The 17,862-nt window shown below is 40.1% G+C and overlaps 1 protein-coding gene across 7 annotated transcripts in view; it reads right to left on the reverse strand.

Moving 5' to 3' along the window:
• Positions 1-13,698, reverse strand: part of tcf12 (transcription factor 12) — a 244,847-nt gene extending 231,149 nt beyond the window's left edge. For 4 of the 7 annotated variants that reach the window (XM_052040332.1, XM_052040334.1, XM_052040330.1 and 1 more), the window contains exons 1-3: positions 13,426-13,657; positions 12,621-12,713; positions 11,942-12,014 (exon numbers count right to left, since the gene is read on the reverse strand). In XM_052040332.1, the coding sequence (XP_051896292.1) occupies positions 11,942-11,983 (42 nt within the window). In that variant the 5' untranslated portion in view covers positions 11,984-12,014; positions 12,621-12,713; positions 13,426-13,657. Of the gene's footprint in view, positions 1-11,941; positions 12,015-12,620; positions 12,714-13,425 lie in introns of all 7 variants that reach the window. The other 3 variants (XM_052040333.1, XM_052040331.1, XM_052040335.1) reach the window with 2 other exon arrangements.
• Between the last annotated feature and the right edge of the window lie 4,164 nt (positions 13,699-17,862).

A 17,862-nucleotide genomic window follows, 5' to 3' on the forward strand; every position in this document is an offset into this window, starting at 1 on the left:
TGTTTTGTATTACAATAGGTTCTAAGAACAAAATCAATCCTTCCCCCCACCCAATCCCAGAAGGCCATATCCAGCCAGACAACTCTGTGCTGAATTTTGTATACAAATTGGAATCTAAATTGCTGAAATTCAGAGGACTCGAGGATACAGAAACTTTGTTCAACCCTAAAGCCTTTGTATTTCAAGCATAACTCTGTATCCAAGCCACAAGCAGCATTTGTCCAAGAATTAAAGGTGCTTTGATTTATTTCATGTAGGACAAGCAAATAGAAAAAATAAAAATCAAGTTGATCATCTGTTAGAGTGAAGGGCAAGGCTGGTAAGAATAGGGGACCCTGGATGATGAGAGAAAGAGGAAGCAGCATGGGTCAGGTACAGATATCTGAATTCAAGTGAATCCCTGGGAGCATAGGGGATGCAGGAGCTTATCTAAGGAGGACATCAGGAGGGCAAAGAGGGCACAAGATAGTTTTGGCAGAGAAGATTATGGAGAATCCAGAACAATTTTGTAAGTATATTAAGGGAAAAAAGAATAACAAGAGAGAATAGGGCCCCCCAATTATCAAAGTGGACATCTATGTGTGGAGCTGCAGGAGAGGGGCAAGGTACTCAATGAATACTTCTCTTCTGTTTTTACCAGGGAGAAAGACAAGATGACTTTGGAACTAGGGAAAGGTAATGGGGAGGTCTTGGGGATAGTCTATATAAGGAGGTGCTGGACATCTTAAAATGTACCAAGGTAGACATATCTCCAGGGCTTTACCAGGTATATCCAAGAACACTGTGGGAGGCTAGAGAAAAAAATTGCAGGAGGCTTGGCCAAGATATTTGCATCATCGTTAGCCACGGATGAGGTGGCAGTAGACTGGAGAGTAGTGAATGTTGTGCCTTCATTTAAGAAGGGCTGCAAAGAAAAACCTGAACTATAGACCGGTAAGCCTAACATCTCTGGCAGGTAAGTTACTGGAGAGGATTCTGAGAGACGACATGAATCTAGAAAGACAGGGGCTGATTAGGGGTAGTCAGCACAGCTTTGTGCATGGGAGATCACATCTTACGAACTTGGTTTTTTTTTTGATGACTTGACCAAGATCAATGAGGGCAGGGTGGTAGACATGGTCTATTCAGACTTCAGCAAGGCCTTTGACAAGGATCCACATGGTAGAATGCTCTGGAAAGTTAGGTTGCATGGAATGCAGGGAGGGTTGACTAATTGGATACACAATTGGCTTGATGGTAGAAAGTAGAGGGTGATGCAAAAGTTTGTTTCTCTGACTGGAGGCCTGTGATTAGTGGTGAGCCTCAGGGGTTGCTGCTGGTCCCATTGTTGTTTGTCATCTATAGCAACAATTTGGATAAGAATATACAAGGCATGGTTAACATGGAACAGGATAGTACAGCACTGGACAGGTCATTCGGCCCATGATATTGTACCGATTTTGATGCCAAGTTTGCAGATGACATAGGTGGTATAGTGAATAGTGTAGAAGGTTATCAAAAATTACAGGGAGATCTTGATCAGCTAAGTAGGATGAGGAATGGAAAATGGAGTTTAATTCAGTAAAGTGCAAGGTGTTGCATTGTGTAAAGTCAAATCAAGGTAAGACTTTCACAGTGAACGGTAGGGCCCTGGGGTGTGTTGTATAACAGAGGGACCTTGGAATTTAGATACACACTTCTCTGAAAGTGGAGTCACGGGTAGTCAGGATGGCTTTTGGCATGTTGATTTTCACAAGTCAGGTCACTGAGTATAGAAGTTGGAAGGTCATGGTACAAGATGTTGGTAAAGCTGCTCTTGAAATATTTTTTTTAGATTTTATTAGATTTTATTTACAGCGTGGTAACAGGCCCTTCCAGCCCAACGAGTCCGCGCCGCCCATTTTAAACCCCCAAATTAACCTACCCGTACACCTTTAGAATGTGGGAGGAAACCGGAGCACCCGGAGGAAACCCACGCAGACACGGGAGAACACACAAACTCCTTACAGACAGCGACGGGAATCGAACCCCGATTGCTGGTGCTGTAATAGCGTCGTGCTAACCGCTATGCTACCGTGTATTCAGTTTTGGGCATTCTGCTATAGGAAAGGTGTTATAAACTGAAAAGGTTCAGAAAAGATTTACAAGGATGTTGCCAGGACTTGAAGGATTGAGTTATATGGAGAGGTTGGACAGCCTAGAACTTTTCTCCTTGGAGTGTAGGGAGACCAAGAGGTGATCTTATAGAAGTGTATAAAATCATGAAGGGCATAGATAGGGTGAATGCACTCGGTCTTTTCCAAGGATTGGGGAATCAAGAACTAAAGGGCATAGTTTTAAGGTGAGAGGAGAAAGATTTAATAGGAACTTGACAGATGACTTTTTTTTTTAAATATATACAGAGGATGGTATGTATGTGGAATGAGCTGCCAAAGGAAGTGGTTGAAGCAGGTACTATAAAAAGACAATTGGATAGGTACATGGATAGAAGATTTAGAAGGTTATGGGCCAAACGCTGACAAATGGGACTAACTTGGATGGGCATCTTGGTTGGCATGGACCAGTTGGGCCAAAGGGCCCATTTCTGTGCTGTATGGTGTTAAAAAAAATCAACAACACAACAATGTTTTTATATTCTCTCTAGTGATATAGATTTTAAGTGTCCAAAGCCTTGAAATCCCACTGTGGACTGCTTACATCTCTGAACAATCTCCAGTCATATAGACCTCAGAAGGACAAACCCCAAGGCAGAGTACAAGGTTAATGGCAGGATTCAGTGTGGAGGAGCAGAGGGATCTGGGGGTTAATATCCACAGATCCCTGAAAGTTGCCTCACAGGTGGATAGGGTAGTTAAGAAAGCTTACGGGATGTTAGCTTTCATAAGTCGTAGGATTGAGTTTTAAGAGCCGCAAGGCAATGATGCAGCTCTACAAAACTCTGGTTAGACCACACTTGGAGCACTGTGTCCAGTTCTGGTCGCCTCATTATAGGAAGGATGTGGAAGCGTTGGAAAGGGTGCAGAGGAGATTTACCAGGATGCTGCCTAGTTTGGAGAGTATGGATTATGAGGAGAGACTAAGGGAGCTAGGGCTTTACTCTTTGGAGAGGAGGAGGATGAGGGGAGACATGATAGAGGTATACAAAATATTAAGAGGAATAGATAAGGTAGACAGCCAGCGCCTCTTTCCCAGGGCACCAATGCTCAATACAAGAGGGCATGGCTTTAAAGTAATGGGTGGGAAGTTCAAGGGAGATATCAGAGGGAGGTTTTTCACCCAGAGAGTGGTTGGTGCATGGAATGTGCTGCCTGGGGTGGTGGTGGAGGCTGATACGTTGGTCAAGTTCAAAAGATTGTTAGATATGCAATAGGGGGATATGTGGGAGAAAGGGGTTAGATAGTCTTAGGCATGGTTTAAAGGTCGGCACAACATGATGGGCCAAAGGGCCTGTATTGTGCTGTACTGTTCTATGGTTCTCTCTCTATTCCTGAAATTCTGGTCTTTTGCCTAGTTACAATTCCCAGATTCTTAACCTTTCAAAGTTAAGTTGCAAAACCAAGCTAAAATTTTTAGTCAAGATAATGCTCGACAAGAGGAGCAAGGCGACAGTTAAGGCGATCCAAGTTGTTTCTGACCACAAGCCACCTCCAACTGCTCTGGGAATTTGATGACCACATCTGACCAAGATGATCCAGAATTTGTTTCAGGATTTTTTTTTAAACACAGGATCAGAGTCAACACTGGATTCAGGCAAATGAGTAAGCAAGAAATTTCCTTCTGTCTCAGTGCAGGAGTTCATTGCCCCTTCCCTGCTGGTTGAGTGCATGGCAAGAGTCAATGAGGAACATTACCTATTATCTTGAATTATTCTGTCAACTTGGCAATCTCTTCCCATGATAGAGCAAAGAAAGCTTTTAGGAGTCCAATGTTAGGCAAATACCTGCCCATTGGAGCCAAGTGAATGCAATTCAGGCCTAGGGACACTGGTTGGAGAGAGGACTATTGACATTAACCTGCTTGTTCTATCAGTGGATTTGACAGATTTTGCAGATACAGCATAGGTGGAATCTCTCCAGTGCTTTCAGGCACCTACAATAGGTAATCCATGACCCAGAAGCAGAGCTGCTGAGTAGACCCTGAGCTTCTTGTTAGCTTGAGCTTCAAATTACTGCTTTCCTCATATAGGAAAAGGCATTAGCGTTGTAAGCAAGGTGATAGCATGTGTTGAAAGATAGCCCTTGAGACATGGAATACAATCCACATGTATCTTATACTTTGTGCACAAAAAAAGGTCCTCTACTTATACCTGCTGCACAACATCCTCCAACAATAAAAGTTTCATAACTAAACCCTGGAAAATATGGACCACTTCCCACATCTCAGGAGCTACCTCAAAGAAATGGACAACACTGAGCTTGAACTTGTGGCCTGTATAGATTTAGCAAAGCTTCATAACTTTGCTGTGCTTGTGACAAGTCTTTTTGTGGAATAAATTGCTGTCCATCTCTACACTGAAGTATATCCCCTCACTGAACATTCAAATTTAGTTCCCACTACTTACCTTCTCAAGCAGCCCAGCATCTCCAGCTTTCTAATGAATATCACACATGCTAATGATTCACATTTCAGAACTAGTGCTTAATTTGTCTTTCATACTTAACTTTACAAAGAACAGTGCTCACTCCTGGCTGATATCCAGTGAAAATTCTCAAGAATTCTAGTCAACACTGTCTGCATAACAATTGTTTCTTGCACCAGCAAGAAGGGTGAAGTAGAATCCAAGAAAGACAGAATGAGCAACAAAAACATAAAACATGGTATTGGTTTATAAAAAATTAAGTGCATCATGAAACAAATAATTTGCACAGGAAGTTAAGTTTTTCCAATCACAAAAATATTGAACTATAAAATTCATTTGCATGATAGCGTTAGAGCAAATGTATGCAACAGATGAAGCAAAGGTCCCATATTCAATGCCAGTGTAGAGCAAACTTTCTGGTTATAAAAGGAACACATTTCTCCCACTCTTGAACTTACTTTGCTCAAATACCAATTTCTGGAAATAACATGCCAGCTGAACAGATGCAGAATGCACCATTCACTGCAGGAAATCATGTAACTCAATAAACAAAATGAACTGTTGGTAAGTCCAGCAATAAAGAGAGCAGAGCTAGGAATTCTTTTTGGATTTTCAAAAACATTTTATCAATCAATCGAGAACAATCTACCAGAAACCAACCCTTCCCAATCAAAAAAAACATTATCCTCACTTTACTGTTTCCCTCCACACCATTCCCAACGAATGATTTGTTCAGACATCCTCAGGCTACACAGATATGCGAACAGGTGTGTAGATTAAAAGTGCTCCAAGGATACTTCTATTACAATCTTATTTCCATTAGAAGCAATGACATTCAACAGAAACAAAGCTGTAAAGTCATCGTTTCATGGTTCACAAAAATCAGCTTACAAATAAAGAAGCAGGAACTGTGATACTGCCCCAAGGTGTCCAGAATCTGTTAAAAAAAGAATCAATGCGCAATACTGGAAAAGAATCTATCCTGGCAAACAAAACTTCTTTCACCCTTGATGTCAGCTAAATGTGCTTTTTGTACTTCAATTATTGGAATTTTAAGCTTACAGAAGAGTAAATAAAAGCCACTTTGCATGAAAGAAAGCCACTATTCAGAATACCACTAATTGCCTCTATTGATGCAATGACATCAAATCTATCAAAATTAACAAGTCTTCAAGAGTAACCATTAACTGTTCACAGTTCTGTCATCAGTGATAACACTGTCAAAACCCACAACAGTGTTAGCATTTTAAACAATGTTCCCCTCACAAATAGCAGATATAACTTACATAACTTTTATTTTCAACTACAATGTCTTAAACTTCCATGTAGTACAAAAAGTGATTTCTGAAACCAAACATTATTTGCTTTCCTAGTGATTAAAACCTCTCATTATTAGTGTATGCTTCAGCAAGATTGCCTACTAGTTTATAAAAAAAACATACCTTGACCGTTACTGCTGTACAAAAAAAAAATTCAGTCACTGTAACTGCCCAGTATAGGTCCTGCCCAGATCACAAGCATCCAAATTATGGACAGCCCATACACAAGAACATGCGTTTGGGAGACTGGCGGGGTGAACAGGAATGGATTTGCCAGCCAGCTGCTGCAGGGCTGCAAGCACCTTCTGCTGGGTGGAAGCGGAGCATTTCTCCGAACCTCCTCTTCCCACCCTATCCGATCACAACAATCAGGGGCTGGGTCAAGCTGATCCAAGCCAAGCAGAGCAGGGAGCACTGAGCAGACTCACTCGCTGAGTCAGTGAGGCTGGCTGACAGCTGCTCATTCGCCTGTCGTGGCTGTTTCTCTGACTTCCCCCCGCCCCCATCCCACACATTGTTTTTGTTCATTTCTGATTTATGAATAGTCCAAGTTACGAACAGTTTTTGGGAACAGAACCCTGTCATAACCTGGGGACCGCTGGCATGAATCTGCAGCCTGAATGGTCTTCATTTTTAAATGAAGTAGCTCTATCCCGATGATAGTCATCATTTCAATGGATATTTGTCAAGTTTATAATATTTTATAAGATGCGCATGAGATTTCTGCAAGCACAGGCACATTTACAATACATTTTGATACTGTCTAATGTCATGTTACTGAAATATTAAGCAACTTAATCCAGAATCCTGCAACCCACCAGCTTTGACAAAATCGTGGTCAATTCTTTGAAGAATAAAACTCTGGTTTCACCAATACTTCAATAAGGAATGCCACTAGAGATCTGCTAAGATCTAGAATGCACTTAGTCATGTATGAAATGCGCCAAGCACTTAATTCAGTGTTCCTTACAAGCAGTTCAGCTTTCAGTCCCCTTCCAAAGCAATGAACCCATGATTACATAGATTTTCTAGCTTCAGAGAACAAAATTGTCTTAACAAAAATATATCCTGCACAACCTGGTTTAAAATAGGCTGTTATAAAACTAAGCACCGTACAAAACACATTCCAGTGTGCATTCATTCAAATACTTTACCACATTTTTTTTTAAAAACAAACTCAATTAATGGCACTTCTAGATTTCCAAGGCACGGTAAATACCTCAAGTACCATATGCAGGCTTTAGAGTCAGGCCAGCTTAAGAGAGAAATCTCAATGCAGAATCAAAATTATTTATACCGTAATGTGTTAAAACTACATAAAACATTCAAGATTTATTAAGAAGTTTTCCATCAGCCACATGATTTTAATTCTTTAATCAAAATGATCAACCCCATGCAAGTCACAATACTGGTACATACAAAACAATGAGAATTTTCTAAAAATATCTATCCAACAGCAGTTTACTTCCATTGCAGAGCTTCAGGAATTCCTTTTCTTTACTGTTCCACTGAGCCAAATTCTACAGCAACATCTACCAGAAGCACAGAACAGAGACAATTCTGAACAGGCTCTGTGAAAGAGCAATCTAAATGAATCCCATCCTTACTCTCATCTCTACACTTTCCCCAAGTTGAAGCATTTACCTTAGTCTTTCTTGAACAACTATTTTTGAAGTTTCATCCACCAGTCTATCAGGTGGTGCATTTCAAATCCTGGCCTCTCATTTGTGTAAAAAGTGTTTCTCTCTTCCAATTAATGCTCCAAGAGTCATTCACCGACTCTTTAATTTTAGCAGTGCGTCTTGATTTGCACAAAGTGCTTTCTGGTTTCAAGCACTTACAGCAATCCCCTCTGTTACGGACTCAGTGAAAGTCCCTTTAAGATAGAGAGTGTGTGTGTATGTGTGTGTGGGGCGTGCTTACGTCAATAGAAGATAAAGGACGTAATGACGTTGTTGAAGAAGTTAGAAGAAGAAGAGAGAGAGAGAAGGGAGAGAGACACCAGCCTGCTTGTTTTCTCTATCGATGGATGAGAAACAATAACTGTGTTTGCCACTGAAATCCATGTATGGAAGTTGGAAGTAATCCGGTGGAGTTCACTTTGTTGCTGACCTGTAGAAGGAAACAGGTATTTGTGTGTGGACGACCACGGTTCGGATGCTTTTCGGGGTGAGGAAGTCACTACCGAGTAAACACTGGAGTGTCGTTTGGGTTCCATCGTGGAACATTTGGATTTCGTATGTACTCTCTCTATGTTTTTCTACATCTACATCTTATCTTCAGACAACGGTGGTTGTTGAAGAAGCCCTTGCTCATGTTTCACCTTATGGCTTGCGGAACTGAACTTTAAGAACCATTCCGGAACTGGGAGGTTTGGACTTTGTCACACACACACACGAAGAGTTTAGTTTTGGGGTTAACGTTCGAGGTTTAACATTTTTGAATTCTAACATACTAACATTTTTACTTTTATTTTACGTATTATCATAAGTAGTGATTAATAAAATAGTTTTTAACACTGAATCATGCTCAGTGTGTTTCTTTTGTTGCTGGTTTGTGACACCTCTCAGCCATCTTTACCAAGAACAACCTCAGCTTCTCATCACTGGAACTGATGACTGAATTATTTATTAAAGTTTTACTAAATATTCAAGCAACTTAAATAAGAATAGAAAGGTAAACTCTTAACCACAATCACCAGCAGTAACTGGTTAATTTTCTTTTACGTTGAATCTGCAAAGCATCTTTCATTCTTAACAAGTTACAGACTGGTTATGATCAAAACTCCTTTTGAACATGCCACCTTTTGCCATGGAGGAGGAATATAACCATGTACACTAGATACAATTTTCAACTAAGATTTCTGATGAACCATTTCACCTTCTCAAATGTTCTTAAATATTTTTGGAATTAGAAGTAGCCATGCACCAGCAAACAAAATGCAAACATCCAGAAAACAAACTAACGGCTCTGAATGAGCACTTTTCCTTGAAATCTTCCTATTCTGTTGCATTTAACTCTTTCAGACCCTCCACTACACATCAGTTTGCAATCAACAACTGAAAACTGTCACATTCACAACAGAAGAAAACTGCGATTCCATGACAATTCACAGGTGTCAACATTTTGCATTCTTGTAGCCATCTCTAAATCAAAATACAGACGGAGGAAATGACATAAATCAATGGGAAAAAAGGCTTGTTGGCTCCAATGTTAATTACATATGATGTGAAGTACACAAGACACCTTTTCTCTAACACCAATAACAAAACTTAATAACACTCCTTAAATATAACTTTTGTCAACACAAGTTACAGTTAACACCAATGAGTTTAAGTCCACGGAAGATATTTCTATAATCCATGCAGCAAATATATGATCCTATCTGGAGTAGATGATTATGCATCTGTTACCCTTATTATAACCCTCAATGACCAACTCCCACATTTCAAAGCAAGTCTACTCCACAGCCATCTACTAAACATCAAAAAATGATTTTCATTTGTACTATACCTTATTATGTGGTCAAGGGGGTCATATAATACTTTATACAAATTAATTATCCTTTTGTTACATAGGTGATTGAGAGGTAAGCAAGCTCATGGATCTCCAAACCAAGTTAAATGCCTAGTTCATCTGTTCTAATTGTGTTGACTGAAAGAGTTATGATCTTGATCCTCCTCCTGAGATCAGACAGGAACTCAACACGTCATTCAAAAGAAAGTATCTCCAACAGTGCAGCACTTCCATTAGTACTCTACCTATGCTTCCCTCTAGATTTGAACTCAAAAAAACACAAGATGCCAGAAAACTGAAATAAACAAAAAAATGCTAATGTCACTTCACAGGTCAGACAGCACCTAGGGAAAGAGAAACAGTTAACATTTCAGATGCTGCCCGACCTGCTGTTTCCAACATTTTGTTTCATGTCACTTTAGACTTGTTTGCTCAAGACTTAGAATGAGACTTCAACCCATAACATTCTACTTCACTAGAATCTACCACGTAACGCACAACTGACAGTCACTGGAATGAAGACTTAAAAGATTGGATGTTAAGGAAAAGAAATGGTATCCAAGTTAGTTGGATAACGACTGGTCAACAAAAGTTTAAATTGGGCTGTGCAAATTAGACTGCGCTGTTCCAATGGTTGTAAATACACATTTTTCTGCACTCATTCTTCAGTAAGACATGTCAACATGCCCTGATTTTCTAGTTACAATGCTAAGCAAGCTATTAAGAGCAATACATGAAAGACCTATTACCAATACAAGACTCAAAAAAAAGTGGGCAAATCATCATTTACATGTCAATTTTAGAAATGAATTTATCAATCAAAACATTCATAGACTTGGAATTTTTCCATCCTAAAACAGAAAAATCCAGGAAAACACCTGAATGTTTCATAGATTATATAGATTTTGATGCTCAAAATACTGTGTTTAGCTTTGTACCATACAACCTTACTCTGATTCATAGACATTTAACTTCCAATAGTGGTTTTAGCCAACATATCTGGTGTGATCAGCAATTATTTACATTACTAGAATGAGGTATATCAATCTCTTATCATATTCCAGTAAAGTTCTACTGAATCATTGGGTAACTAACATATGCAACCCATATTATATGGGAACTATCACTTCCTCAAGGAGGCTCTTACAACCATTGACCAATAATTAGATAGCTCAGTAATCAGTACCCAAAACACATATCAGAGAATTTTTAGGATGGTGGAAAATGATGGCAATAAACACAATATTGAGCCAAAGACATTTGGACAGCTTTTTCGTACTGATGTGGAAAGGCTGCTTGTGCGAAGAATGTTTGAAGTTTTTAAACAGAGCAGTGTATAATTAAGTTTAGATGACATATATAAACCAAGCACCAATCCATTCTTTTAAATGCCTGAACTGCAATTAAATTGCTGTTTTATATTCACACATGCAACTTATTTCAACCTGCTACCAGTTTATTGAAAGTCACTATTTTCTCCTCAATGCATAATAATTAACTCAATTAAACAAATGGAACATTACTATAGATCTAATTTTTTCTAAAAAAACAGCAAAAGATGCAAATTATTTCCTTCAAATGTAAATTACAGTCAAGAATTGTCTTCATATTCATCGACAGTAGTAAAGTATCTAAATAGTGCCATGAGGTAATGCTATATAACATTTCAAACTTGGAATAGTTTTGACAAGGAGTCAAAAAGTGTCCTCAGCCAGAAACAAAAGATATATAACAAGTCAACAAATTTAAATTCCTCCAGTTAATACGCTACAAACATTAAATCATGAGCAAAGAATTATCAAAAATATTAAACTTACATACACAACAGCAGATTCCAGATAGACAATTTACCTTGCCCAAAATGGCTAAGTTTGCCCATGTTACACTTACAAGTATGATTAAAGCAATGAAATTTATTGACCCCACTAAAGTTCTGACATACTTTCTCCCACATCTCCAAGCCAAAAAGGACAAGATAACCAAGCACTAGAAACAAACTCAATTTAAATATCATTTTTGATGATGTAATATAGTTCTAATGCTTTACCATGAAATACAAGCCCACTGTCTAGACACCAAGATCACTCAATGTGACCTTATTATTAGATGCAATGAATAACCCTTACTATATGAAATAATTAAATATTTGACAAATCAAATTCAGCTAAATCCCACATCAAAATCTATAAAACCATTTTATTTTGGTTTCACAAACTGAATAAAATAAAAGTTTCACTTTCAATACATATGTCCTAATACAATAGTTAATAGCAGACCACATCACTTACAATCTCTGCACTTATCCTTAAAACCTCCAAATTAGAGTTCAAGATCAATCCCCAAGAACGGTGACTACCTTTCACTCATCTCCACTAAGTGGCACAATAGGATGAAGACAAGATGCTTCAAGTACCAGTATTCAGAACATTTCAGCATTAACAAACCTCCAAAAGAGTTTGATACATCTATAATGGGCAATTAGAAAAACAATTTGTCCATGAATAAAACCATTTCAAAGTGTTTATCGTAGATTGTATTTTACTCTTACCTGAGCCACCAAATTGACTGCTTGCAAGTGTAGTTGGTCCATTTTTTCCACTATTAACAGGAGGAGAAAACATCTAAAAAAAAAGTGCATCAAAATGAATGATTAATCTGTACAGTTCACTACGATATTCAATACATCTGAATTTATTCAAAAGACAGGTGGTAATAGAATACACAAAATCCATATTAAAATGGTCAAACACAAGGACCATGGTGCAACTGGTTTAATTTTTAAACTAAAACCAATTCAATATACTGTAAAGAGTGCCTTTACTGATCAGGACTGTAAATTATAAAACTGATGAAGAGGACTAATTTCTAGTAAAAACGTAATACTGGACGATTTATAAAAAATGTACTTGCCATTACCACTAATCTAACAGCACTGATCGAAGGAAAGCTGGAGCAAGTCAAACCAAGTCAACTTCAGATAATACAAAAAATTCTGAAATAATTCAATGCTAACCTAAAAATTAAGTTAGTGCTAAACGTCACTAAAAATTGCAGCACTTTCCAAATGAATCCATCCCTTCAAAACTAATGGACTTTAAGTCTAGACATAACGTAAAACTTCAAGAGCTCTTTTTTCACTAAACTGGATGCAGGCAACGCCACACGCTTTTCACATGGTTTGAGTGATGGGTAAATCGTGTTAAAAATAAAGCCTCTAAGCATCATACCGCACTAAAATCCAGCAGATCGCTCAATTCCTTGTCCGTTCCTATAGCGGCCATCCGCTGCTGTGGATTCATCTTGAATTATTCTCACTAAACCTATGAACAAAACACAGTTACTCGCATTACTCAAAATAATGCATTACTTTAAAAAAAACCCTCAGCAAATGCTCTCTAAGTTTGCTGGGGATGGGTTGGGAAATGGAAAAGCAGAAGGAAGTTTTAAAATCAAGCATTCCAACTCCCTAACAAATAAAAGACTCCAGGGAACTTGCTGTGCAAGTAAAAGTCTACATCAGACTCCAAAAATATCCTACCGCATAAAGAGAGCGCGTCCCTTCCGAACCACAAAAGTACAAGTTACTTCACCAGAAATGACAAGCAATCTGCTAACATTCCGCATGACAAAGACTAATTAACCTCGACTGACAAAAACCAATGTAAATGTTTCTAAGAGGGCAAATCACCAGTATTAAGTTTTGTGTAGAACAGCCTCCAGCAGTTGGCGGGGATAGGGCTGGTGGTGACACCAACTCCTCTGCTCGCCCTCTGCCCCCGGTAGGTTACGGTGGATCGGCGGGGAGGCCGGGGGCCGGACACACGGGGGTCAGGGTGCCGCTCGCCGCCCCCGCCCCGCTCCTGCCCCCGAGCCGCAGGCCCAGGCCCAGGCCCTCAGACCGGCAGCTCCCCTCGCTGCCGGGCTCCCGCCGCACAACTTTGCCGGCCGAGCCGAACCGAACCGGGCCGGACCGGACCCGAGGCGGTGCTGGGACGCCGTTGGACGACCCCCACCCCCGTCCCCCCTCCTCACCTCGCTCGCCCCCTCCGCCACACATCCAACGGCCGCCAGCGGTCCCGCCTGAGGGTGAGGGCTGTAACTCCCCCACCCCGCGCTGCTGCCGCCCCGCCGGCCCCCTCTGGCTCCGTATGTGTGTGTGTGTGTGTGTGTGTGTGTGTGAGAGAGAGAGAGAGACGCGGCCGGCTGCGCCTCGCCGTCCCTCTCGCCTGCCGCAGCCCGCCCGCCGATCCTTCAGGCGGACATTTTTTTTGGGGGGGGCGGTGGGCTGAGCCGCGTCACCACGCCGAACGAAGACGCGGTATCCCTCCGACCCTGCTCCTTGTGCAGAGAGGGAAAAACACACACACACTGTCCTCGCAGTCCCCTCCCTGCGAGGCTTGAAGGGGACTGAATATGCAGTGTGAATCTAATGCTCAAACTTGGTTTTGGCCGTTGTATGCTGCTGGATACGGAGATTACAGAAAATGTATGACAATGAGTGAAAGGATCCTTTGTTTGTGCGGCAGGCAGCGGCAGCGGTGAGACGGTCTCTGTTTTCCTCGGCCTTTGATTGACAGCAGATTAGTTGATGGGGTCGAATTACACGCATGGCCAATCAGATGTTATCTTCCTCGGTGTGCAGGGGCCAATACATACACTCATCCTGCAGGCAATGTTTACTGCATATATAAGGCTTCAAAATAACTGACATAAGTAGAATAAAGGACCATATCACCAAATAGTTGGCAGTAGTAATAACGTTACTTAAAAAGACTAAGCAACTGTTTTATGGTGATAAAGCTGGGCTATATCCATAGTTTTAAAACTTATAACAATTTCAGAGGAGTTTCATTCTTAATCGTGCATTGTCGCAAGACGGAATTGTGGCTTGCTGAGTGAAACTATTTCATTGTCAGACAGGCAGAGGAAGATCAGAATTACACATCTGAAATTAAACGAAATTTAATCTTTAGATTTAATTTATGGCGATAGAAAGGAAATCGCTGTATTATCAAAAGCAATAAATCATGCATTAAATTATTCATACTTAATTGCATTTAATGTTTTTGTCATTTATGTTTGACTTCGAATACGACAACAAATCTATTACTTTCAATTTAATGTGAGTCTCAAACACGATAGCGATATGAACACAGTTTTAATTAAGAGTGTGTGTCCTAAAAGTGATTTGGTTGAAACAATAACGGCACAAACGCATGTAGTCAAAAAGAGATGGAATGAATATAGACGTCAAATGTAGAAACTGGTGCCAATATTTTCAGTGCGAATTTTCTTGACAGAAAAATGTTCGCGTTTTTATTTCTAGGTTTTATTCGTTCGCTTCCGCAGTTTCTTTTTAATTGTCTGTTTGTTTGTTCATCACCGGACGCAGTAATTCCCAGGCGAGCGAAAGGTAGCGGAAGAGGAGGCGAACAATCGAAATGAAGTTAGGAAGATTTATGGAGGACCGTCACATCCAATGTGAAAAGCAACATGTGACATTTGTAGAAACAGCTGCCCAGACCGTTCAGTGACCCACTGAAGATTATAATTTTATATAAATTGGACAAACATCTTCCTGTTGTCTTTGCGCGTTGCTGTCTTCTCGGTGGTTCGAATACACTGCAATTTGTATTGAAATTCTGCTGGCAAACAAAACAAACGGAAGTTGGGGCACCAGCCAGCCTTTCCCAACATCCCCTGTTCTTTCATCCCACAGAGTGGGACCGGGATCGGGATCGGGATGGGACCGGAGCTGTGGACCCGAATCCCGGGCCGGACCGACGGCCGCTGGGAACGGGACGCAGCAGCCGGTTTCAGCGGCAAGCCAGAGGAAGAAGCCCCCTGTTCTGCTCCTCATCTGTTGAAACCGCAGCCGGGAAGCTGCCTACTAATAGGGAGTTATTTCACGCTAACGGGCAAAGCCATTTAAATGAAAACTACCATGAAATGTTAAAATATGCAATTCCCATGCACATTAATTTCCCCCGTTCCCAGCTCAAGCTCTTTATCGGTTGAGTTTATCCAGCGAATTAAACATTCCTACATTTCATCCACTGAAATACTTCAACGCAACTACTTTAGGGTAATGTTTGTGATGGATAGCGACCATTTGAACGGGACGGGCACTCGAGCAGACCGAAAGGCACGGCACAATTTGCTGTGGCTTTGGTTTATATACGATGGCACGGAGCTGCCAGTTTGTAATTTCAGTGGTAGCTCCGTACAATCGCCAACTACAGTGCAAAGCATAGCTCGTTAATCTAAAATAATCTTTTCTCAATATAAATTGACGTCATCCCAAATCACATCCAACAATAAAAAAAACTCTGATAATTTGCTTCATTGGCCGCGAAGCCTTTGAGACATCCCGAGGTTGTAGAAGGCGATATATAAGTGTGCCCGTTCTGTTTGAAAAAGCTTTGTATGATAAAGATGGCCTTTGAGTGTAGGTAAATGTAATAAGTTATCTTCAGTTTTGATTAGCTGCTAACCAGTTTAAACTACAACTAATTGAAAAGTACTTAAATTTAATAGTCCACATTAATCAAGCATATGCCCTCTTGCAAGTAGACTGTTTCTAAATATTGCTTAAACAAGAGAGCTGAAAGTACACGAAGAAATTGTTTCCATTCTACCTCTATTAACGCCTGATTTCAACTCCTATCTGAACAAAGTTTAAACGATTGGAAAATCGTAACCTGCTCTGTTATACATTTTGCTTTTTGGCGACAAAGAATTGTCTAAGCGCAAAACGTATTTGCTATAATCTTCAGGAAAAAGTCACCAGAGAGTGCTTTAAACGCAGAGAGCATTTGCGTCTCGGTGTTATGTACCTGGTGAACATTGTAACGTTATTATCAAATGGAGCTGGACAACTTAAGAGCTCCGGATTCGACACCACAAATGATATTTTTCCTCTCAAGTTACAGAAGGAATACCGATATTCCCTACTGCTAAATGCTTCATTTTCTGCATTTATTCGCCCACAGAGTGTTTTAATCATTTAAAAAAACAACATAAACACGCTTTCGTTTATTTTGATGCTAATCAGTTTTTATTATTCCCAACAAGATTGTCAAAAAATGTGTCCTTCAATAATGACTCCCATAAACTCCCATCAGAAGTTATTTCTATGCATGCAACGAAGCATTATAATTTCTTGGTATTTTTTCAACATCTAATGTATCTATTTATTCTAAATAAAAATATAAAGGCTATAAACACGTACTTCCACGTAAAAAAAAGTGATTAGAGTTTAAGTGCGGCACCCTGGTGGAATTGTTTGGTGAATTGGTTACAGCATCTGCATCACATTACTTTGGATGTAATTTTCTGCTGATATTTTAGCTTTCAGTGGAAGTATCTCCCACAGTTTACGCTGCCACAGTAAGCAGTCCATCTCATTCCGTGGATCCGAATATGATATCACCAGTACTGACAACCCGCTGAAGCAATCCTCATATCCACAGGACTGTTAGACTGAGTGCTAATTTACAGTTGCCAGAGCTTAGTTAATGTAAGCATCTTTTTGGAGGCTCTGTTAGTCTACTTAACGTAACAGAATTCCGCGTTTGCCGCAATTGTCTAACACTAGATAGGCCACATACCAGGAGAGTCCCGTTACACCCAGATTTAATTAGTGGATCGGAAATTGTTCCACGCTGGTGTGTTTTTAAGACCGCAAGATCTCGAGGTAAACAGAAATTATCAACATCTTTAATTTGCTCTTGAAATTAACACTGTGATCAGCAGATCTAAAACAACTTGTGGACAATCAAAAATTGTAGCCTTTTTCATGTTCGCTATATCCAGATGGTTTTAGCAAAAATATTTTGCTGACGTTATTTTAAAAGAAATCATAATCCGACTGAGTGCATTGTGCACCGTAACGTAGAAATAGAGTAGTGCATAACTCGGGCGGACCCGGCTACTAAAAGTTGATGTCTGACATCCGCTGTGTTTACATATAAAAAACAAAGCCGTCACAAACAGGAGCATCACAAATGAAAAGGAACGCACGTACCTCTGTATTCAGGCTAATTGGAGCGGCATGAAGAGGAAGACTTTGTAAAGTTGTGCCGGTTAAGAAGATCTCTGGCACCAGCATCTAGTGTCACGGTATTGTTAGCCGAACAAAGGTGCTCCCAGCTGGTAGAGGGCGGTGAGAAGGGGGTGATCTGCAGGGATTCCGTGCAAAATTTCACACTGAAAAATGGCTGATAAAGTGAAACTGTGCTTTTGGATGATTAAATAGATATCTATAAAATGAGGTCTATTTGAAAGCCATATACTTCAGATGTTTCCCTTATAACTAAACAACTCAAATAATCAGTCAGTGTTTATCCCTACGGAAGGGATATGAAGGTTATTGTAGAATGCTGGAATGATTTTGCTCCGTATATGATTTTATTGCAAAGTACGAAAGCTGTGGTTCGTTTTATTACCTTGCAAGGTATCTGCAGATGG

Source organism: Pristis pectinata, chromosome 28 (genome assembly GCF_009764475.1).
Source record: "Pristis pectinata isolate sPriPec2 chromosome 28, sPriPec2.1.pri, whole genome shotgun sequence".
Lineage (NCBI taxonomy): Eukaryota > Metazoa > Chordata > Chondrichthyes > Rhinopristiformes > Pristidae > Pristis > Pristis pectinata.